This window comes from Eumetopias jubatus, unplaced genomic scaffold, assembly GCF_037043125.1.
Source record: "Eumetopias jubatus isolate StellerSeaLion01/CBP00866 unplaced genomic scaffold, mEumJub1_p1.0 scaffold_7, whole genome shotgun sequence".
In the NCBI taxonomy this organism is placed as follows: Eukaryota; Metazoa; Chordata; class Mammalia; order Carnivora; family Otariidae; genus Eumetopias; species Eumetopias jubatus.
In genome coordinates this window covers 92128805-92153418 of record NW_028274813.1, presented here as the reverse complement: position 1 = coordinate 92153418, position 24614 = coordinate 92128805, and the positions used below count along the sequence as shown (strand labels likewise).

The 24614-nt window shown below is 40.0% G+C and overlaps 1 protein-coding gene and 1 pseudogene across 3 annotated transcripts in view; both read right to left on the bottom strand.

Annotated features, from left to right (window-relative positions):
* Positions 1 to 14960: 14960 nt before the first annotated feature.
* AP4E1 (adaptor related protein complex 4 subunit epsilon 1) overlaps positions 14961 to 24614 on the bottom strand; it is a 55481-nt gene continuing 45827 nt past the window's right edge. Inside the window, exons 18-21 of one of the 3 annotated variants that reach the window (XM_028100083.2) lie at positions 24011 to 24571; positions 20727 to 20917; positions 19044 to 19201; positions 14961 to 18027 (exon numbers count right to left, since the gene is read on the bottom strand). In XM_028100083.2, the coding sequence (XP_027955884.1) occupies positions 17867 to 18027; positions 19044 to 19201; positions 20727 to 20917; positions 24011 to 24571 (1071 nt within the window). In that variant the 3' untranslated portion in view covers positions 14961 to 17866. Of the gene's footprint in view, positions 18028 to 19043; positions 19202 to 20726; positions 20918 to 23764; positions 23842 to 24010; positions 24572 to 24614 lie in introns of those variants that run through there. The other 2 variants (XM_028100084.2, XM_028100086.2) reach the window with 2 other exon arrangements.
* Positions 21933 to 23058, bottom strand: LOC114206386 (heterogeneous nuclear ribonucleoprotein A3 pseudogene; annotated as a pseudogene).

Genomic DNA, 24614 nt, shown 5'->3' with positions numbered 1-24614 from the left:
CGGATTCCCATTAGTCTAAGAGAACCAAAGACCCACCTCTTTAAATCCTCCTCCTCACATTTTTTTTTAAGATTTTATTTATTCATGAGAGACAGAGAGAGTGAGAGAGAGAAGCAGAGGGAGAAGCAGGCTCCCAAGAGCAGGGAGCCCGATGTGGTACTCGATCCCGGGACCCTGGGATCATGACCTGAGCCAAAGGCAGACGCTCAACCATCTGAGCCACCCAGGCGCCCTCCTCCTCACCTTTTTGCAATCAGGTATCTTTTTTACATTTTTGCCCAATTCCCTACCAATGTGATCAAAATCCCAAGAAAAGGAGAGGGGTCTTCATGCTGTATGTATATGTATACCCATGTGTGGGACACAAGCACCTGCTTTTCAAATGCCCAAAACCACAGAAAAAAATTTTTTTTCATTTTTGAAAGTCAAATCCGGTTGACAAATTTCCCAAAACCCTCTTAAGTTAACTACAAACAACAGGAATGCTTGGAAGATTCTTGGTAGACATTAAGCTTTCCAAGAATGTGAACAAGAAAAACCAGCACATGAGCACGCATGTGTGGTGCCTGCAAACCTGGAGCAGGTCCTCCGACCACCACTAGTGGAAGGAAGAAGTGGTGACATTTCACTTCCCACCTCTCCTCTCGCTGCCTCTCACTCTGCGCGATACTGATCTCATTTGTGGACTAATTCATGCCAGGTTGATGTGAGGCGAGACTGTAGCCCCTTCACCCAGGAGAGGACTGCAGCTTGACTGGGCTGCTGAAACCAGGCCTTTGCAGGAAATAGGTTCCTCCTGACTCTCCTCCCCTACATTGTAAATGCCAGGAAGAAAGGACCCACAGGGGAGTGGGTGACTCTCACAATCGTGGCTGGCCAATTCCTCACTTGCCTGAGAGTTCCCAGAGGAAATGCAAACAAATCAGACCACACTTGGCTGCTGGCCAATGAATCTTTGAACTTCTTCAATAAAAAGTCTTTAAAACTTTGGTTCTGACCCAAATCTTTTGCTGCAGCATAAAAACCGCTAGGCCTCAAGTCTCTGTGTTTAGGGAAACAGTGTGTCTGTGGCATTTGAATAAGGGTGTTTATCTCAGAGGTGGTTCCTTGAGTTCCACCAGGTTCTATAAAAAGCTCACTGTGCCTCACTTTCAGTGTTCAAACCTTCCTGAATATTTGGTGTGTTTCCCTCCACCCCTTACCTGTCGGGTGTATCTACTTGTGACTGTTCCTAACTCTGTCCTCTTTCTTGTAAGCCCCCTGTTGTGCTTTATAAAAGGGCCCAGAGGTTGCTGAATTTCCACTGAAACCAGGACAAGAGAAAAAATTCTCCAGCAGGAGGTGTTTAAAAGGTATTGGTCGGGGCACCTGGGTGGCTCAGTCGGTTAAGCATCTGCCTTCGGAACAGGTCTTGATCCCAGGGTCCTGGGATTGGGTCCCATGTCGGGCTCCCTGCTCAGCAGGGAGCCTGCTTCTCCCTCTGCCTGCCTCTCTCTCTGACAAATAAATAAATACAATCTTCTAAAAAGAGAGAGAGATTCTCCCTCTCCCTCAGCCCCTCCCCCCACTCATGTGTGCATACTCTCTCCCTCTGAAATAAATAAATAAATCTCTAAAAAATAAATAAAAGATTTGGTCACTGGTATTCACTATCCAAAGTGGTCCTGGAACTTTGACTATTACAAAAAATAAATAAATTTAAAGAATTGGTGAAATATAAGATGTCATGTAGTTCTTTTATGCTAAATTGCACATCAGGTTTTTGGGGTTTTTTTTCCCATCCCCCCTTTGTTGCTGCTTACTTCCACAGCAGGTAACACAGCAGGTACCTGCCCTCCAAAGCCAAATCTCCTGCCCTTATAAACAGATGTCTGAGGAGGAGGGAGAACCAGGTCTTCCAGATCTAGACATTCCTCTTAGCCCCACGCATCCTCCAAATCAATACCCTTACTGCCGCCACTTCCGTACCTTCCTAGAAATGATACTGAGTCCACTTGGAGCCTTAGAGAGGAAGTCTGGAGGAAGTGAGCTGCCAGCAAACCACTAAGCAGTGATTTCTTAACCTACTCTAGCACTAATTTGCCTACACAACATGGACACTCAAACAGCAGCCGAACCCTCCCCAGTGTGCACCCTGAATACTGCGCTTGAACCTCCTCAACCTGAAATCTGCCTGTGCCAAACCCATAGCACATCTGGGAATCAAAGGCATCAAGAAAGTTCCCCAGAGAATCCCAAGTAGCTGGAAAAGGAGAGCAGGAGAGGATTCCAGACTCAAGGAAAGAAGAATCACAGATCGTACCCTAGGAATACTTTTTAAGAACACTGGAGTGTTAGCAATAATTGTTAACCCATTTCCGTAATTATGCCCTTAATTAACACCTTCATAGAGTCGGGCCCAAACTGTTCATTTTCACCTGAATGACTTTTAGTGACAATTGATGCAAACCAACTCCATTTCGGAATTAATTTTCTTTTATGGCACATTTCCAGATGTGTCATAGGACATTAGGTGTTATAAAATAGTGTTTTCTGTTATTCTTAGAGTGTCAGTATAAATTTATATGTACTTAAATGTACTGGGTCTAGTATTTTAGGGCAGCACCAAATCATTTATAATGAGGTACGTCACTAACTAGAGAAAAAGAGGTTCTAAAGAGGTCTGCTGCTCGCTTCCCTATTAGGCATCCTTTCTTTTTGGACTGGTGGCAACACACATCATCTCCTCCCCCACCAAACAGATTCACTTTAGCCACCCATAAAACAATCTCATAGTCTATCATAATGTTTGTGGATTAAATGTGATACTTGACCTCATTTTGTTCAATTTTCATGTTTTTCTTGCCATTATATTTATCTATTTACATAGAAACTTCTAAAATTGGCCAGAACTCTGATGGAGCACACAAACTATGAGAGCAGATGAAATAACATATTCACAGATTATTTATGATGTTGTAACCTTCTAAAGTGCTGTGAAGTCAACCCCTCATATAAAAATAATATTACTGGTGCTAGTATTTATGGCAAGTCATAAATGAATGTGTTGGATGCCTGTTTTGGGTAATGGCAGCTTTTAAGGCTTTGGAAGAGTCCTTCACTGTAGCCACTTTGTTTGACATTATTTTTTCCTCTGGGGAATTTCTGGGTGGCTATTTAAGAGGAGGCTGACCCTGGAGGGAGGTGGCCAGGGCTGCATATAAGGGGGTGTGGTCACTGTCACTTGCCTGGGTAAAGAGTCATTTCTTAGGTTGTAGCGTGTCCCATCTTGGGCTGCCTTGACTCTCACACATTGCTGATGGGAATGTAAAATGGTGTGGCCACTGTGGTAAACTGTGGTAGTTCCTCAAAAAGTTCAACATGGAGTTACCATATGACCCAGCAATCCCACTCCTAGATATATACCCAAGAGAACTGAAAACATATTATCATAAAAATCTGTACACTAATGTTCACAGTAGCACTCATAACAGCCAAAATGTGGGGTGCCTCATTGGCTCAGTCAGTTAAGTTCAGGTCGTGATCTCAGGGTCGTGAGATTGAGCCCTGAGACGGGCTCTGTGCTGGACGTGGAGCCTGCTTAAGAGTCTTTCTCTTCCTCTCCCTCTGCCCCTCCCCACCCCCTACTCATGCCCGCTCTCTCTCAAAAAAATAAAAATTAAAATAAAATAAAAAAAATAAAACATAATTGCCAAAAAGTAGAAGCAATCCAAAAGTCCATAAATGGAAGGGGATAAACAAAATGTGGTATATCCATACAAAGGAATACTATCTGACCATAAAAAGGAAGGAAGTATTGTTAAATGCTACAGTATGAACGAACCTTGATTACATTATGCTAAGTGAAAGAAGCCAGACACAAAAGGCCACATACAGTATGATGCCATTTTTATAAGATATCCAGAAGTGGTAAATCCATAGACAAGAAAGAACATTAGTGGTTGCCAGAGGCTGGGGAGAGGGGAAATTGGGAGAGCTAATAGACACAGGGTTTCCTTTTGGGTTGATGGAAATTATATAGTGATGATGACTGTACAACATAGTTAATAGACCAAAAAACACTGAATTGTACACCTTAAAATGATGGGTTTTATGTTATGTGAATTATATCTCAATTAAAAACTGCCAAAATCAAAGGAATATATTATAGTCTTCACAGAATAATATCAACAATTTCAAACTTAATAACTACAAAATGCAATTCTGAAGATGACTGCAGGCAATTTTAAGAAAAAAATTAATAAGATATATCTTCTAATGCATTCTTCAGAAAAACACCTCTGTTTTTTGGACAGAATAGGTGCTGAAGTTTTGAGAACAGAAATTGCTAAGAAATGTGAATATATTACAAGAAAAATAATTCTGCTTATGTTATTTTTTAAAATGATCATATAATCAATATAAAGACATTAACTTTTGCTTTAATGTAAATAGTTGTTTTCCAAAAATTTTTTGGAAACAACTTTTTAATTATCTATTATATTAATCCACCAATATAATAAGCCAATTTGTTGACCAATGAGTATTTCAAAAATTTTATAATTTAAATTATATATAAAGCACTCATTCACTTTCAAAAGTATCTCAGTTTCCACTATAAATTACATGATCACCCTTCTTTGAAAGAAATACACTTCACACCCTTACTGGGGAGAAGGTCCCTTCCGAACAGCTTGTGGGAGGGCTCCTGCAGACATCTGTGTCCCCACCCTCACTGTACTTTGCCATCCGGATAGTTCCCCCAAATCAAGAACTCCCCAAGGGCCAGGACCCGATCTCATTCCCCAGGACCTAGCATCATGACTGACCTATAAAAGGTGCTCAAATGATGAAAGAAAAGAAGTAAGGGAAGGAGGAAAGATGATCACCTTTTGTCAACTCCATGCTCTGTTCCTGCATCCCAATCCTCCAGGACTCCTGCCCCCTGTGTTCTAGCATGGGGTCTGGGGAGAACTAGGGGAAGCCTGGCATGAGGACCAGGCTTGCCCCCTCTCCTCTCTGGGCTTCTGCAACTGGCAGCCACACTTTTCTGGACCAGTTAGTAACACCTCACACTGGGCCTCAGTCACCTGGCCCATCCCCGGGCCCCCTACTCACACCCCCTGAACTCTGGCCCTACAGCCCTGCCTGGGCTTGCTCCTAGCACTCCAGTCAGGAACGGGTGGTCTGATGATTCTACACTATGCTAGACTGGCTGAGAAACTATATACCCAGAGGTACCTCCTTGAAAGTTGATGTGCTAGGGTGGGGGGGGGAGTACCTGGATGGTTCAGTCCGACTGTTGATTTTGGCTCAAGTCATGATCTCAGGGTCATGAGATCAAGCCCCAAGTGGGGCTCCACGTTGCATGGAGCCTGCTTACGATTCTCTCTCTCTCCCTCTACTGCTCCCTACTGCTGGCATGCACATGCGCACTCTCTCTAAAAGAAATAAAAAATGATGTGGCTGAAATAATTCATTAATTTAAAAAAGATCTTTCACATATACAAATAAAATGGTTAATAGTGTTAAACATGTTTATTTCATTAAATAACTCTGTATGTACCTGCGTGTGTATATGCATGCTGGATTAACCTGCTTATCACTCATTTTTGGTGATGATTGTTTTCCAATACAAAACAATAAAAACGGTGAATCATCAATCATCAGTGTTAACTTGTTGAAAATATTTTTCAATTAAATACAATAATCACAGCATTATTTAATTTCCTGACCCAACTGCCAGATTAAAATAAAAACAAATTACTGTCATTTCTCAGTTTTCTTTAGACTAGCTGGACTTCCAGCATTCAGAGTGGCTTCAAATCTGTAAGTAACCAAGAAAAGAAAAAAACAAAATAGGTCTCTCTCCAGTCAGAAAAGAAAATCCCCCGTCAGTCTGCTCACAGAAGTTATGGCACCCTCCAACTGGCAGAACTCCCAAAGGGCCAGTTGCTCCTCACCAAAGCCACAAGGTGGGGAAGAAGAAAAGGAAAAAGGAAATAAGAAAACAGGCAGAGGACATCCAAGGACAAACATAAAATCCCTGAAGTCCTAACTCTACTACTAGGTATCTGTGTGACCTCAGGCAAGTCACTTAAGCTCCCCGAGCCTCAGTTTCTTCATCAATAAAATAGGAAAACACAGGCATTTGGGAGATTAAGCACATAATAGTGTTTCTATGAACACAGAAACTTCAGGAACAGTTTCTGACCCAGTGGCACTCAATAAATGTTACCTTGTTATGATGGCAAATCACTTTTCCTTGGAGGCCTTTTGGATTTAACTAGGGGTAGACAGTCACTGTGGACAGGAGATAAGTCAGATGAAGAGGTAAGGCGGAGAGCTCCTCGCAGTCTACAAGTTGGGAAGCCCCTAACGAGAAGGAGGTTGATATAAACTAATTACATATTACTTAACACAGGACAAATAGGCTTCATTTTGAGTGGTAACTCAGATTACCTACTATTGAAGAAACGGATGCCTGAAGGGCTACGGTAGGAAGGATTCTGAAGCTGAGGCTTGAGTCCAGAGGCAGGAGGGATGTGATAGATGGCATTGTCTGTCCTGATCTTAGAAACGAGATGGCAAGTGCCATTCCTGATCTGTGCACAAAGGACCCACCTGCAATGACTTTGTACAATAGAACTTCAATAGAAACTCAGACAAATAATAGTACTTCTTAAACCAAGAAATAATTTAGTTGAGAATCACTTCATTAAAAAAATACACACACACATACATACATACATCTAACAAAGAAAAATGCCAGTACTGAGAAGATACATGGCATTACAGTGACAACTCTTGACAACTCTTGACTTTATTGACTTAGGCCCTTGAAATCAAAGGAAGAGGTTGGGAGGCAACTCTGTTGGAGAGCCCATGAGCTGACATTTTCATTTACAAGTTCAATGTCCACAGAAGTAAATTTTATTTAAGAAACAACAACCCTCTTCCCCTGCCCACCCTCCCCCAAAAACCCTACTATTATGCACAGACAAATCAGCAGTTCAAAGTCCACAGTATTCTCCCACAAAGAACATTCCCAAATACGGCTCCCAGTGCTGGGGAGAGCTCAGCTCAGGCTGGCCTACCACAGAGCTCTTAGCCTAGGGCTGTTCCAGACAGAGGCCAAGGCTTGTGCCCTCCTGGCCTGTCTGGCACTGTCTGTCCACACAAGTCTTCAGAGGCTTCACACTGATGGGAAGATTCCAGAAGTCCTATTCTATTCCATTGTGCTTTCTTAACCAGAGCTTAACTGCCACAATAAGGGGCTCTTCCTTTCAATGCTAATTTCATCCCCTAATTGTAGGTACAGTACCTTTTTTTTTTAAGATTTTATTTATTTGAGAGAGGGGGAGGGGCAGAGAATGGAGAGGGACAAGCAGACTCTGCACTGAGTGTGGAGCCCGACATGAGACTCGATCTTACGACCCTGAGATCATGACCTGAGCCAAAACCAAGAGTCAAATGCTCAACCAACTGAGCCACACAAGAGCCCCAGTACAATATTTTTAATAAACCTGGCCTAACCTACAACATACAGAGGAGTGTTCCAGTTCCATGTCCACACAGAGTAAAATGTGCCTCTTCCTCCCAAATTCTATACTGAATGAATTTGATCAAGTGACTCAGGAATTCCTAGAATAGGATAGGAATGTGTCCTTCATGAAATTAAAACCTAGTAATTAGGGTACTACCTCTTCTGACCAAGCGTAAAAAGGACTAGATTTACCCTCCTGCCTTAAACAACTGGGAAACTTGGAGAGATTACATGAAATCATGATCTTTAGACATTGAAAAACAACCAGCGCAGGACTCTTGATTGCCCTGAAAGGGAAACAAAAACCAAGGCAAACTTTGTGATTGTCCCAGCTGACTGCCTGGAAGAAGGTTCCAGGGCACAGGATCAGGAAGGAAAAATCTGAAGAGATCAGGGAGGCCAGGATGGCTACAATTTGGGATGGAATAGTTTGTTTCCACCAGCCAAAGTGCCCTCATGAGATAGAGGTAGCATCCTTTTTTTAAAATTTTTATTGTTATGTTAATCACCATACATCATTAGTTTTTGATGTAGTGTTCCATGATTCATTGTTTGTGCATAACACCCAGTGCTCCATGCAGAACATGCCCTCTAATACCCATCACCAGGCTAACCCATCCCCCCACACCCCCTCCCCTCTAGAACCCTGTTTCTTTTTCAGAGTCCATCGTCTCTCATGGTTCGTCTCCCCCTCTGATTCCCCCCCTTCATTCTTCCCCTCCTGCTATCTTTTTTTTTCCTTAACATATATCGGATTATTTGTTTCAGAGGTACAGATCTGTGATTCAACGGTCTTGCACAATTCACAGCACTCACCATAGCACATACCCTCCCCAATGTCTATCCCCCAGCCACCCCATCCCTCCCACCCCCCACCACTCCAGCAACCCTCAGTTTGTTTCCTGAGATTAAGAATTCCTCATATCAGTGAGGTCATATGATACATGTCTTTCTCTGATTGACTTATTTCACTCAGCATAACACCCTCCAGTTCCATCCACGTCGTTGCAAATGGCAAGATCTCATTCCTTTTGATGGCTGCATAATATTCCATTGTATATATATACCACATCTTCTTTATCCATTCATCTGTCGACGGACATCTTGGCTCTTTCCACAGTTTGGCTATTGTGGACATTGCTGCTATAAACATTGGGGTGCACGTACCCCTTCAGATCCCTACATTTGTATCTTTGGGGTAAATACCCAGTAGTGCAATTGCTGGATCATATGGTAGCTCTATTTTCAACTGTTTGAGGAACCTCCATACTGTTTTCCAGAGTGGTTGCACCAGCTTGCATTCCCACCAACAGTGTAGGAGGGTTCCCCCTTCTCCGCATCCCTGCCAACATCTGTTGTTTCCTGACTTAATTTTAGCCATTCTGACTGGTGTGAGGTGGTATCTCATTGAGGTTTTGATTTGGATTTCCCTGATGCCGAGCGATGTTGAGCACTTTTTCATGTGTCTGTTGGCCATTTGGATGTCTTCTTTGGAAAAATGTCTGTTCATGTCTTCTGCCCATTTCTTGATTGGATTATTTGTTCTTTGGGTGTTGAGTTTGATAAGTTCTCTATAGATTTTGGATACTAGCCCTTTATCTGATATGTCATTTGCAAATATCTTCTCCCATTCTGTCGGTTGTCTTTTGGTTTTGTGGACTGTTTCTTTTGCTGTGCAAAAGCTTTTTATCTTGACGAAGTCCCAATAGTTCATTTTTGCCCTTGCTTCCCTTGCCTTTGGCGATGTTTCTAGGAAGAAGTTGCTGTGGCTGAGGTCGAAGAAGTTGCTGCCTGAGTTCTCCTTTCGGATTTTGATGGACTCCTGTCTCACGTTTAGGTCTTTCAACCATTTTGAGTCTATTTTTGTGTGTGGTGTAAGGAAAGGGTCCAGTTTCATTCTTCTGCATGTGGCTGTCCAATTTTCCCAACACCATTTGTTGAAGAGACTGTCTTTTTTCCATTGGACATCCCTTCCTGCTTTGTAGGAAGATTAGTTAACCATAGAGTTGAGGGTCCATTTCTGGGCTCTCGATTCTGTTCCATTGATCTATGTGTCTGATTTTGTGCCAGTACCATACTGTCTTGATGATGACCGCTTTGTAATAGAGCTGGAAGTCCGGAATTGTGATGCCGCCAGCTTTGCTTTTCTTTTTCAACATTCCTCTGGCTATTCGGGGTATTTCCTGGTTCCATACAAATTTTAGGATTATTTGTTCCATTTCTTTGAAAAAAGTGGGTGGTATTTTGATGGGAATTGCACTGAATGTGTGGATTGCTCTAGGTAGCATTGACATCTTCACAATATTTGTTCTTCCAATCCATGAACATGGAATGTTTTTCCATTTCTTTGTGTCTTCCTCAATTTCTTTCCTGAGTATTTTATAGTTTTCTGAGGACAGATCCTTTGCCTCTTTGGTTAGATTTATTCCTAGGTATCTTATGGTTTTGGGTGCAATTGTAAACGGGATCGACTCCTTAATTTCCCTTTCTTCTGTCTTGTTGTTGGTGTGTAGGAATGCCACTGATTGCTGTGCATTGATTTTATCTCTGCCACTTTACTGAATTCCTGTATGAGTTCTAGCAGTTTTGGGGTGGAGTCTTTTGGGTTTTCCACATAAAGTATCATATCATCTGCAAAGAGTGGGAGTTTAACTTCCTTGCCGATTTGGATGCCTTTGATTTCTTTTTGTTGTCTGATTGCTGTGGCTAGGACTTCTAATACTATGTTGAATAGCAGTGGTGATAGTGGACATCCCTGCCACGTTCGTGACCTCAGGGGGAAAGCTCTCAGTTTTTTCCCATTGATATGATATTTGCTGTAGGTTTTTCATAGATGGCTTTTATGATATTGAGGTATGTACCCTCTATCCCTATACTCTGAAGAGTTTTGATCAAGAAAGAATGCTGTATTTGGTCAAATGCTTTTTCTGCATCTATTGAGAGGATCATATGATTCTTGTTCTTTCTTTTGTTAATGTATTGTATCACGTTGATTGATTTGCGGATGTTGAACCAAACTTGCAGCCCAGGGATAAATCCCACTTGGTCATGGTGAATAATCCTTTTAATGTACTGTTGGATCTTATTGGCTAGTATTTTGGCAAGAATTTTTGCATCCATGTTCATCAAGGATATTGGTCTGTAATTCTTTTTGATGGGGTCTTTGGTTTTGGGATCAAGGTAATGGTGGCCTCATAAAACAAGTTTGGAAGTTTTCCTTCCATTTCTATTTTTTGGAACAGTTTCAGAAGAATAGGTATTAATTCTTCTTTAAATGTTTGGTAGCATTCCCCTGGGAAGCCATCTGGCCCTGGGCTTTTGTTTGTTGGGAGGTTTTTGGTGACTGCTTCAATTTCCTTAATGGTTATAGGTCTGTTCAGGTTTTCTATTTCTTCCTGGTTCAGTTTTGGTAGTTGATACATCTCTAGGAATGCATCCATTTCTTCCAGGTTATCTTATTTGCTGGCATAGAGTTGTTCATATGTTCTTATAATTGTTTGTATTTCTTTGGTGTTGGTTGTGATCTCTCCTCTTTCATTCATGATTTTGTTGATTTGGGTCATTTCTCTTTTCTTTTTGTTAAGTCTGGCCAGGGTTTATCAATCTTGTTAATTCTTTCAAAGAACCAGCTCCTTGTTTCGTTGATCTGTTCTACTGTTCTTTTAGATTCTATTTCATTGATTTCTGCTCTGATCTTTATGATTTCTCTTCTCCTGCTGGGTTTAGGCTTTACTTGCTGTTTTTTCTCTAGCTTCCTTAGGTGTAGGGTTAGGTTGTGTATTTGAGACCTTTCTTGTTTCTTGAGAAAGGCTTGTATTGCTATATACTCTCCTCTTAGGACTGCCTTTGCTGTGTCCCAAAGATTTTGAACAGTTGTGTTTTCATTTTCATTGGTTTCCATGAATTTTTTTAATTCTTCTTTAATTTCCTGGTTGACCCATTCATTCTTTAGTAGGATGCTCTTTAGCCTCCATGTATTTGAGTTCTTTCCAACTTTCCTCTTGTGATTGAGTTCTAGTTTCAAAGCACTGTGGTCTGAAAACATGCAGGGAATAATCCCAATCTTTTGGTACTGGTTGAGACCTGATTTGTGACCTAGGATGTGATCTATTCTGGAGAATGTTCCATGGGCACTAGAGAAGAATGTGTATTCCGTTGCTTTGGGATGGAATGTTCTAAATATGTCTGTGAAGTCCATTTGGTCCAGTGTGTCATTTAAAGTCTTTATTTCCTTGTTGATCTTTTGCTTAGATGATCTGTCCATTTCAGTGAGGGGGGTGTTAAAGTCCCCCACTATTTAGAGGTAGTATCTTCAGAAGAGTGTTGCCTTAATGGCCAAACCCTAAAGACTGCTCTGGACTCAGCCTAAGAAAACTTAAAGGTAGGTGTTGAAAGGATCAAACTGATTCCAAGTAAGTTAACTGCACCAGAACAAACTCCAATTCTCTCTGAATTGCCATTAAAGTTTAAGAATAATGGATTTAATATCAGGATTAGAGCAAGGAAGGGACAGAATAACCACTGATTGTTTTTTCTAGATTTGATCTTTATAGGGCTATAATGTACTTTTAGTCTAATATACCTAAAATACTATTTCAATATCCTTAATATAAAAATTATTTTACCTTTGCACTATGTCTTTGAAATCCAATGTTTATACTTCAAACACATCTCCACTTTATACTTCAAACACATCTCAATTCTGACTGGCCACCTTTCAAAAACTGCCAAATGAAGAGGTATACAGGGCAAGGTCCGAAAGGGTCCTGAGCATGGGAACTTCTGTCCCCATGGAACTGGGGTGCATCACCAATGTGGGAAGTTCATCAATCCTATTCCAGAATTTTTATATAGAGAGCTTAATCTCCAACCACCCTGCCCCTCCCTTTTCCCTTCCCAGAGGTAGGTGAGCAGGGCTGGAAGTTCCATCCCTCTATTCAGTCTTTCTGGTGACCAACCCCATCCTGAGGGTCTTAGACACCACTCTAAGTCACTTCATTAGCATAAAATCAGGTCTGCTCAAAACGGTTCCTTATGAATAAGAAAACATCCTTATCACTTCTGAAGATGAAGACTGGTCTAATATTTGGGTCCAAATCATTTTATTTTTCCCACAGCTCACAATAACTCTTCTACTTAACCCCAGCTACTATTAATCAGTCAACTAAGATGAAAAAATAAATTCTTAACCTTGATCTATCAAGTCTTATACCTTGATCATCAGTGGGGACCGGCTTGTTCCACTCACTGGTTTTGCCCTTAACTTCATTAAATTATATAGTGGCAATTCAGACCAAACCCTTCCCCTCAGAATATATCACATCTCACCTCTGTTACTTTCTACTTGTCACACAATATAAGGGATGAAGATGTGCAAACAGATTTCCAAGTACTTTTCCCTCACTGAAATACAAAAAATCTCTGGGGTCTAGTCTCTGCCCACTTGGCACATGTCCTGCCAGACCACATCAGGGAATAATTTCCTAAAGTCAGCTGTTTAGTGGCATTGACAATATGTTCTGGGGAATGAAAAGCACTCATCCACTTAGGAAAATAGTTTAAAATAACTAAAGGAAATTGATTCCTTTCTTGGAAAGAAGCCCACAATCTAGCTACAACCACTTAAAAGAACTCACTATATTTTCAGCATTACAGATGCTCCAGGAAACTCATGCTGTTTGACATCATCCATCTTTTCTCCCTGACCAGGTCCATCTTCCCTGTATCCAGGCCACAGTCTTTAAGTTCTCAGGGTTCTCTGGACCCATCTTTTGGGTACCTTCCCATCTTGGATCCAGGCACCTACCATGAAGTTTCCCAGGTGATGCATATGAAAACACATTTCCTTTTTTTTTTTTTAAAAGACTTTATTTATTTATTTGACAGAGAGAGACAGCGAGAGCAGGAACACAAGCAGGGGGAGTGGGAGAGGGAGAAGCAGGCCTCCCACTGAGCAGGGAGCCCGATGTGGGACTCGATCCCAGGACCCCGGGATCATGACCTGAGCCGAAGGCAGACGCTTAACGACTGAGCCACCCAGGCGCCCCACATTTCCTTTTAAGTAATTCTGTTTCCGGCTGCTTATTCAGAAGGCCTGTTCTTCCCCAACCTTCCTGATGCTGTCGGCCTTGTTAATGTATAGTTGTCCCTCCCATTATCACAGTGCTCACCCTTCTAAAGAAACAGGCAATGCTAACTTAGCTGGTAAATCTGCCTTATCATATTCATTGGCTACCTATCTTTAGCTTCACTGATCAAATATCCACTGCTTTCTGTCCTAGAACAAGTTCTTTTATATCAATACAACTTCATGGACATCTGCCATAAAGCAGAGAAGTCCTCCTCCAAGTCATAATATCTGTAATCACACTGTTTTTGCAGAGATTTCTTAAATGGCATGGCGCCTTCTCATAGGACTTAGCTTTCAGGCCGGTAAAGGTCCCATCAAGCACTCATGCTTCCTCTCTCCCACAAGGCAGAAATTGGCACAAGCTGGTTTCTCCAGAACCCCTTTCTGCTGACTTCTATCTATAAAGTACATCATATCACTTTTCTTTACTTCTCGGAGAGCCATGGTATTGCTAAATTCAATCCCTGGATATTACCTGGTCTCAGACTACTTATTTTGAGGGGACAGGTATTTTTAGTCATTCATTCAGTAAGCTGAGCCCCTATTACTGAGTGCCTATTATGTATTAGACAAAGGGAACATAAACTATACACATGGTCCTTAACCATATAAAGTTCATAGTCTCATTATGCACACACATAAACAAGCAACTTTCATACAATCATTAATCCTGGCCCATTTGGCAGCAGCACACCCACCCCCTCCCTTCAAGAGCCCCTTCTTTTCAATTACTGCAGTAGGTGTGGTGCATTTAAATCTCCTTTACCTTCAGTGTCCCAAAGATGGGGCTGCAAGTCTCAGAATTTGTCTGCCATACACTATAGCCAATAGTAGGCATAAATAGGTGAGATTTAATGCCACATTTGATCTAGCTCTGTGTTTAGGAACTTTACATGCAGAGATGGCCAGAAGACTCAGAGTCTTTGATCACTAAGTCACCATCTGACTTACTGTGTTTCTTGCATCTCTGGTGGCTGTAAGGAGAGGGCATCACAGAAACACAACACTGCTTTGAAAGCTGTGGTCAGGCTAGAATGAATGCAGGCGACATGGACACGCACCTGAGGATCAATCCACATTCTAACCTGTCTGAAGCCCACAAAATTCTCTTTGAACATCACACAGACACAGCAATATCTTTACTTTTAACCAATTAGATCACATTCTTTGGGACTATAATGAGTAAATTACTCTTTTCATCCCATTCCAGTTGCTTCTGTTCTTTTTCACTAACCCTATCAAATTACTGAATAGGATTTACTTATTACTCAGCTATTTAGATAATAAAAAATACACAGACCAAAGAACGGTATAGATCATTTTATATTTATTACATCTTTAACTGAATTTTTTCCAATTACAGAATTCAACTCCAAAATAAGGTAATTAATGCCTATTAGGCTGTCATTCTCACTTGCATTTTTCCCTCCTAAAATTTTAACAGAGCAAAACACCTTAAAGACATGTGAATAGGTTCAGTGCACTTTCAGTGGCTCACAATCATGAGACTAAGACCACATTTATCCATAAAAAAGAAGACAAAGAGCTCAATATTTTATAATATTACTGACATGAAATAAAAGGAAAAAATGCAACACTGCATTTTCAGCACAACTGTTTTGGTAGAGGCTAGTAGGTTACTGTTTAAAATAATGCCCCTCTGCAGAGAACATGCTGTGCTTGGCATGCTTGGCACACTGGCACTTGGTTAACTGCTCAGTTTCCATCTGCAGCGTTTTCAGGACGCTTACTTGAGGCCCACTTTCCCCTGAGCCTGATCTGCCCGCCTCCACAGGGACTACTCTGGTGGGAGCCTGATCCTTCTTCATTCACCTGCTCCTAAAGCTTTGCTGTCTGCCCTGTATCCGCCGCCCCCTGCCCCGATTCACCCTTGCCGCATTCTCACACAGCTGAGCATCTCCACCATAGCTCTTACTCCAGATGCTGCCCCTTCACGTGATCATCTACCCACAAAAATCATTCTCCCTACTTTATAGTCATAGCTCTGGCAATGCGAAAAAGGTTGGTGATGCCTGATTTAGAATTTAAAACATTGAATTAATTTAGGCAGAATATATACTGCTCTGAAGTTCTTTACTATTTACTCTTTCCTACTGTTTTTAAAACCACAAAAATATAAACACTGTAAACATTCTACTAATCATTTCAGTGGAACCTCTGTCGCCCTACTTTCCATTTAGTGAGTTCAGAAAGAACAAAAGTGGCACTAAGTTCCCTTTGGCAGGCCAAAATGATGCCCCCCGCCCCGACCTACCATTACACGTGTCCCACCCTTAGACAGCTCTGTTGGCCAAGCCACGTCTTTCATGACAACTGCTGCTGCCACTCATGAACAGCCCTGCAGCCAAGCAGCACCATAGTTCACTGTAATCTCTCCCAGGTGGTTGTCCGTCTGCTTGCTGGGCACCTTACACCCACTGCTCCGTACTCAACCCAGCCTTGCTGATCATGTAAGTACACAGGAGGACAGAAAAAAATGAGAGCACCTCCTTTGCCATATACTGCATTCCCCTAAAAGTGAGAGGGTACGTCCTATTTCTTTGTCAGAGTAAGAGCAGAATCAGGGGGCTTTTGTTGACAGAGGTAGAAATAAAAAAGCTGATAAGTCTAGCCACCAGTGTCTGCTACACCCAAGAGAGAGCTCAGTCCCTTCACTATGACACTGCTGAGAACCTGAAGATGAATCTGATCTTCTACTCAAAAGGAGAAACCTAGGCAGGAAATTCCAGTCACTTACCATTGCTCTTGTAGCAAGGTTTTACTGCATGTTTTTAAAAGCATAAAATTAACAAGGTGTTACCTTTTTAAAAATGAACGACTTTAAAATTAATTTTTAAAAATAGTGCTTTAGTTTTTAGGGAGGAAAATACTAGACATGAAAAACTAATGAAATCTCAGCTCCGGGGAATCCCCTTAGTATCTTCATCAGCTATGATTAGTGAGATAATTTAAACCAGAATTCAACACCTGGGTGGCAAACAGTACCAATTAACCAGAGAAGTAACTGCAATGACTTAAAACTATATTACCAGAACAGTCTCCATGGTGAAGTGTCAGAAAAAGTGAAATAATGAATATTTTCCACAGCACCATAAGATTTTATAAAATACTTACTATTTCAGTTTTTAACTTTAATGTACAATCTCAAGATTGTGGCCCATCATTCATATTAGGCTTAACCTCTTTTACTGACAAGAGTTCTGACAGAGGCCATAAAAGCAAAACTGCAACATAAAAATGAGATATTTTGCTGAAGAACCTCTATGGTATACTTAAGCAGTCACTGCTTTGGTTGTATCCACTGAGTCCTAGTGGATTCAAAAGCCAGGGAAGATAAGATGGCTTTGCCATTTATACTCACAAAATTTAGTTTGTCAAAAGGACCTAAATGGTAACTAAGATATTCACCATAACTAAAAAGTCCTTTTATATCTGTGTGCTCATTATAGGTTGTGTTTCCACATGACAATATTTTATAAATGGCTCTGGGTTTTTAAAATAAGAATAGTGATTCACTTTGAATTTTGAAAATAAATGCAAGTGGGAAAACAAATTTGTAGCCAAATTATCTACAAGCATGTGTAACCAGTTATCTACAATAAAAACTTTATCACAGATTGAATCCCCCCAATATCCAGCATGCTCATGGATCTCCTGAACTGTTAGTGTGTGCTGTGCCAACTTAGTTCAATACTGATCTAAGCAAAACATAATTGAAAGTAATGACTTGCCTATCAAAAAGCTCACACTGCATTCCAAAGCCAAATATGAATTAGGTCTGGGATTACCAATGCCATGTCTGTCTCCCCTCCATTAATGCAGAGAACTGAGACTTCGCTTTACTACAAATCAGCTAGCACTAGAGTAAATCTGCTATAAAATTATTTATAACAAAATAAATATTTTCAGTCCCTCTACACTAAGTGACATATAAATCATTAGCAGTTTATAACATTAGTTTAGGTCACTTTTTGGGGGACCCAAATGTACTGTACAATCCTGAGTAAAAGGTTAAGGATACAGTTCCTTGGGGATCTTTCTTGATCAGGATTCATAAAGAAAACACATAGAACCACAGCTTATAATAATCCCCATTTTCATTAGAAGTACCAAGAGTTTTTACTTTGGTAAATAAGTTTATCTATGTAAACCATTTATTCTGGTGGAGTAAAATATAAGCAGAGCTTCTGCTAGGATCCCTCCATCACCTTTTGACACTGATACAGTAAACAGTCAGGAAGAGTAGAGCAGGAGGATCTGAACCACAGGGCTAATACATCACCATGAACTCGAAAATGCAGCAAGCAGGGGATGGATGGCAGTAGCTGACAGGCCAAAAGCCCTTCATTGCCTACAACAAAGCAAAAATTAAAAATTCTTTAAGACAAAAGGACTTAGACATTTCTCCAAAGAAAATATACAAATGGCCAACACGCCCGTGAAAAGATATTCAACATCACTGATCAGTAAGGAAATGCAAGTTAAATCCACAATGAATTCCTAGTCATATATATAAGATATACATGTATCTCATACACACACACACACACACACTCACGTGTATGTATAACAACAGTTGGTGAGGATGTGGAGAAATTGGAACCTCTGTGCACTGCCAGTGGGAATGTAAATGGTACAGATGCTGTGGAATATTATATGGCAGTTTCTTCAAAAATTAAATATAGAATTACATAACCAAAAGAACTGAAAGCAGGGACTTCAACACAGATTATCCGTACACTCACACTCACAGCGGCATCATTCCTAACAGATAAAAGGGGGAGGCAACCCAAGTGTCCATCAATGGATAAACAAAATGTGGTACATTCATACAATGAACAGTGAAATTCAGGCTTAAAAAGGAAAGAAATTTTGACACATGCTACATGAATGAACCTTGAAAACATTAGGCTAAGTGAAATAAGCCAGTCACAAAAGGAAAAATATTGCATGATTCCGCTTATATGAGACACCTAAAGTGGTTGAATTCATAGAGACAGAAATGACAATGGTGGTCACCAGGAGGTAGAGAGGGAGGGGAATGACGAGATAGTGTTTAAAGGGCACAGAGTTTTAGCTAAAGAGGAGAAAAAAGTTCTTGAAGTGGTGGCGGCAATGGCTGTACAATTAAGGATGTCCTTAATGTCAATGAACTGTACACTTAAAATTGGTCAAAATGGAAACTTCTGTTATGTATATTTTACCATACAAAAAAATTATTTAATAATGTCTGAACAACACACTCATTTGAAAGGTACTCATAACAGGAAATACAGCTCTAAGAAATCCGATACTCATGAAAATTGATTTGTGTTCTGTGAGCAAGCCCCTATAAACACAAGATTGCCTTTTTGTAACTCTACAAACCTATAATTTCGACAACATGAAGTCTTAGTTTCTGTTGCAGGGTCTTTAGGGCAGAAGGCAGAGCAGCTTGAGATTCTGACACTTTTATATTTTGCTTCACATCATTTGCGAAGGACAACCAGAGTTTGCCAAAGTTTTCAGTTGAGATTTTTAATGGTCTGAAAATAATTTTTAAAATTAGATTTATGTCCAAAAGAATGAAATTAATTCTAAACAAACAAACAAATACATTTCAAATGACTCATGGAAATAGAACATAATCATTGTAAATCTGGGTCCCGCAAAATTCATGTTTTTAAATTAACTATGATTAGAATGCTTACCATCATCCTCCAAACTGATGAAAATACTTTTGAAAAAAGATGTTATTAAAGTGTAAATGTCTTTTCAATAAATCACTCAGTTCTCTCTTTGTCTGAGTATTAGTCATTTCAGTAAAATTTTACCAAGTAATTTCATGAATCATTCAAATATAAAACTTTCTTTCATGTATACTTTGGATTTGGGGATAAGACGACACTATCAACATCATGTATAAAAGTATGAATATAAAGATCTAGCACCTTATGTAAATTAGACCAAGGAAAGGACTTTAACAAATGCATTTTTGAAAATGGTTCATGAATCAGGTAGTGAACACTGGGTCTCTGGGGATAGAATTATAAGGAACTTTTATATTTTACTTATATTTTCTATGCATTTGAATTTTTATAATAATTATGCACTTATTTTATAATTAGGAAAAATATTTTTTAAAGATACATAGGATTTTATTAATACACACAGAAGAACTGTTTATTGCATATATCGCGCTTCTTCAGGTCACTAATGCTCACCACAGGATATACCTTTACAGTCTAAGTTTTTAGAAGGCTGGATTCTATCTTATAACAGCACCACAGGCAGAAATACATTCTTTGACAGAGTGAGAGACATGTTCTTACTAAAAGATTTTAAAGAGTAGGCAAAAATTACAGCAGTGTAACGCAAATGAATGTGTGAAGGTTAAAAAAATTTTATAGATATTCACTGGCATTCTGCATTCTTGGTTCAGGCAGCCTTCATTTTAAAAAATGTTTTAATACAGTACAATATATCCATAAAACTAAATGAGAGCAGAAGAGTGAAGACATTGTCTTCAATTATTCTGGTAACACTGCATAGTGTCTAGTATAAAGCTAAATACTGACTGTAACTCTAATAAAAGTTTAATAACCTTGAGTAATTTTCTTACAGATCTCTAAACTTAATAAACAGATTTTATGAAATAATTAATCAAATAAATGAAATATAAATGAGAGAAACTTTAAAAGCTTTTAAAAAAAAAGCCAGGCAGAATCTCTGAAGTTATTTCAGCTTAAACATTACACTTTAATATTACTTTCTCTCAGAGGTTTTCCAAGATTACTAATCAACCCCAACCTAAATCAGGTCCCATATTGTAATTGCTCTTTGTACCATTTACTTTCTCTTCACAGCACAATTCAAAATTATACATAAATTCATGTGATTGTTCAATGTCTCTTACCTAGCCTGAACATTCCCTAAAGGTAGGGACTGTATCTAGTTTTGAATCTGGATACTCCCCAGCACCTAACACAGTGTTTCTGTCCAGAGAAAAGGCCTAATAAATATTTGCTGAATGAATGAATAACTTGAATTAACTTTCCAGAAAATATTTACCTAATGAAATCTAATAGTGATAAGTTTACAGAAAATTCAAGCTGAACAGAATGAGTATCCATCATCTGATAATTTATAAAACCAGAAAGATTCCCTTCTGTAAAAGGTTTCTCCACCTGCACGCTATATTGAAAGGTTTTGATGCTTTCTGCTTCTATTATAGGCAAGCGGCATCCAGGTTGCTCAGTGATCTGTAAATAAAAGTAATAAAAGTACTGAAGAAGGATCAATACAGACTATCATATGAATACCAATTTTCTATTTTATTGAAGTGGTACAAAAACACACTATTGTAAGATGTTAAAAACAAACCACATTATGAAAATGACAACTTTACTTGAGAAAAATTCACTAGCACAGATAATTAAGAAATAGTATACAGGTAAGTTATATAACAAATTACAGTGAAAATATCTGTAAAATTTAGCAACAACAATATGAAAATTATTTAACTTGTATCCTTTGGTTCTCAATCCTGGCTAGCACCAGATGTTTAAAGCTAGGAGAGCTGGGGTGCCTCGGTGGCTCAGTCTGCCTGAGGCGTCTGCCTCCGGCTCAGGTCATGATCCCAGGGTCCTGGGATCAAGCCTGGAGTCGGGCTCCCTGCTCAGCAGGGAGTCTACTTCTCTCTCTCTCCCTCTACCCCTCCCCCTGCTTGTGCTCTCTCCCTCTCTCTCAGATAAATAAATAAAACCTTAAAAAAATTAAATTTACAAAAAAAAAAGCTACGGGAGTTAAAAAAAAAAGTACACACACACAGACACACACGTGCCTTCCCTTTTCAATCTACACCCTTACTCAAGCTATGGGGGTAGAGCCCAAGCAATAGGACTGGATTTTGTTTTGTTTTTAAAAATTCCTTAATTTTTTATTCCTGGTATCACTACCACAATTTACAGGGCAATATAGCTGATGTAATGAAAAGAAAAAGACAAAGACAAAGCTACAACAGATGAAAGACCTCAGGAATGTAAAAAGTAACTGCACTTTTTGCAAACAGTGGCCATGACAGTCCTGAACAAGAAGGGTTTCCTGTTTAAGCTGCAGTAACTTTTCTGACTATGGATCATCATTTCTTCTGTGGCAGATTTTTACAGTTCCTCTAATGCAGTTGGAACAACTGTCTCAAAGTAACCTGCAGCTTTCCTGACAACTCCTCGCTCTCTCTCCTGCTAAGAACTGTAGCCCTTTTCTTCTGAATTTTTTTTAGAACCTTCTGCTACCATATCCACCACTTCCACCACCAGATCCATAACCACCACCATAGGGACTGCCCAGCTGCTTCCACCAAAACTGCCCCCCTTCGTGGGTCCATAATTTGGTTGCTGTTGTCCACTATAATTTCCAAAATCATTATAGTTCCCACCACCACCAGTTACCACCTCCAAAATTTCCTCCTTCATTGTAACCATCATACCCTCCACCACCACCGCCATATCCACCTCCTTGGTTTCCATATCCTGGTCCACCACCACCATCGCCTCCTCTACTGCTATAACCAGGACCACCACCGTAGTTGCCACCATCACCTCCAAATCCATTATATCCCCCTGAGCCCCTCCATAACTACCTCTGCTGCCACCACCTCCACCACCATAGCCGCCTCTTCCACCAAAGTTTCCACCACAGCCAAAGTTACCACCACCTCCAAAGTTTCCTCCACGACCCATGAAGTTGCCAGATCCACCTCCACGACCTCTTTGTGATCGAGCTGACTACACTTCTTGTGTAGAAAGGCCTTTTTCACTTCACAATTATGCCCATTAATAGTGTGGTATTTCTGAACAATTTTATCAACTGTATCATGATCATCAAAAGTTACAAAAGCAAATCCTCTCTTTTTTCCACTCTGCCTGTCTTCCATAACTTCTATGGTTTCAATGTTGCCATAGTTTGCAAAGTAGTCTCTCAAATTATATTCTTCTGTATCTTCTTTAATACCAACAAAAATGTTCTTCACTGTGAGATGCACAACAGGCTTTACAGAATCCTCTCTAGAAATGGCTCTCTTTGGTTCCACTACACGCCCATCAACCCTGTGTGGTCGGGTGCACATTGCTGCATCCACCTCTTCAACACAAGAGTAAGTCACAAAACCAAAACCCCTGGAACGTTTTGTTTGGGGGGGTCTCTCATCACCACACAATCTGTAAGTGTACCCCATTTTTCAAAATGTTCTCTTCAACTGTCATCTGTAGTTTCAAAGCTCAAACCACCAATAATGGTTTTCTCAACTGCTCTGGTTCCTTTGCATCATGGCCCCCTCCTCCTGGTGCCAGTAGCAACGGCCAGAGCTGGGCTGGGGGCGACCGGGCGGCGGTTTTACCTCCATTTTGAGACCGGACTCTATTTTATTTTTTTTTAAGTTCCACTGGTGATCTTAATGCCCATCTAGAGTCAGGAACTTCTGCCCTGGTCAGTGGTTCTGGCAATATTCCATTCAACACATTTTCACCCACAGAAGAAATTGGGTCAGCCTTGTGGAATAACTGATCTACTGGTCAAATCTCATTATAACTCCACCAAGGACATCCATACAAGAATGTAATTAAACATATTTCCAGAAATCACAATGGCAATCTCTTAGAGCTAGAGAAGAAATACAATTGATGCCCAAGCACTCCATATAGAATAAATCAATGAAAGAAAAAGGCAGCAGACAGTATATACATTTATCCTTCAATATTCCTACTCCTTGACGTTCTGCTTTGTTAAACTGAGAACTTTGTCTCAGTGTTTATAACAAGAATGAATGAGACACTTAAAGAGTGCAAAAAACCATAAAATACACACTGAAAATAAAACACGATAACACTTACCATGTGCCAGGTACTGCTGTAAGCATTTTACAGATATTAACTCATTTTCTCCTCACAGTAACAGGCAGATGCTATTAATATCTTCATTTTAAATGTGAGGAAACTCAAAGTTACATAACCTGACCATGGAACACAGCTAATAAGTAGCAGAAGCAAGATTCAAAGCCAAGCATTCTGAGTCAAGAGCCTACCTTTTTAACTACTGTGCTCTATCAATACTTGCTTTATATTTATGGCCTTCCTCAATACAGTTGGAAAATCTTTATGTTTCCTTGTCTCTTTTGAATAATTCATCCCTACTCAAAATAATAAAAAAAAAAAAAACTGTCACACCTTTGGGGTTTTTTTTACTAAAGAAAAAAGGATGTGGAAGAAATTTATAAACCATCAGAAGATGGAACAACAGAAACACTAAGCAAGCAATGTCTATTTAAGGCAGAAATAATGAACCATTCATTGTCTTACCTTGAAATTTTCTGCTGGAGCAATTTCTAAGTCAGCACTTTCCAATTCCAAACCACTCTTATTAGAAACTGACCAGACCATGAATAAACAATCATCTTTCCAAATTTTGAAAGAAGACAATGATATGGTTTCATTATGACAGACCTCCACAAGATCTGAATGCATGTGTTCAGAAGTTTCTTCCAGCAAAGAAGCAGCTAAAGAGGTTTCATTAGCAACTGAGAGTGCAGTGGACTGAGAAGGCTGAAAACCTTCCATGCTGTTATCAGTAAACAAAGAAGGTGATGAAGACAGCTTGCAATTGGAGAGTTTCTCAACTGAGGGCAGCTCTGTGAGTGACTCAGAATCCAAAAGTCCAGAGTTGAGAGAAAGTTTATTTAATTCTTTGTCTCCTCTATCCTGCAAAGTATCCAAATAATAATCATCTTCATATGTCGCATTTGACGAAGAACTAAAGTAAAAACAGGTCCTATTATGAGCACTGGTTGTTTCTCCACTTTTGGTTTCCTTGATTTTTGATTTCCTTCTGAATTTGTGAGATACGGTATCTGCCTTTCCCAGCTGCAAAAATAAAACATAACGATAATTCTACCAGTCATGAGTT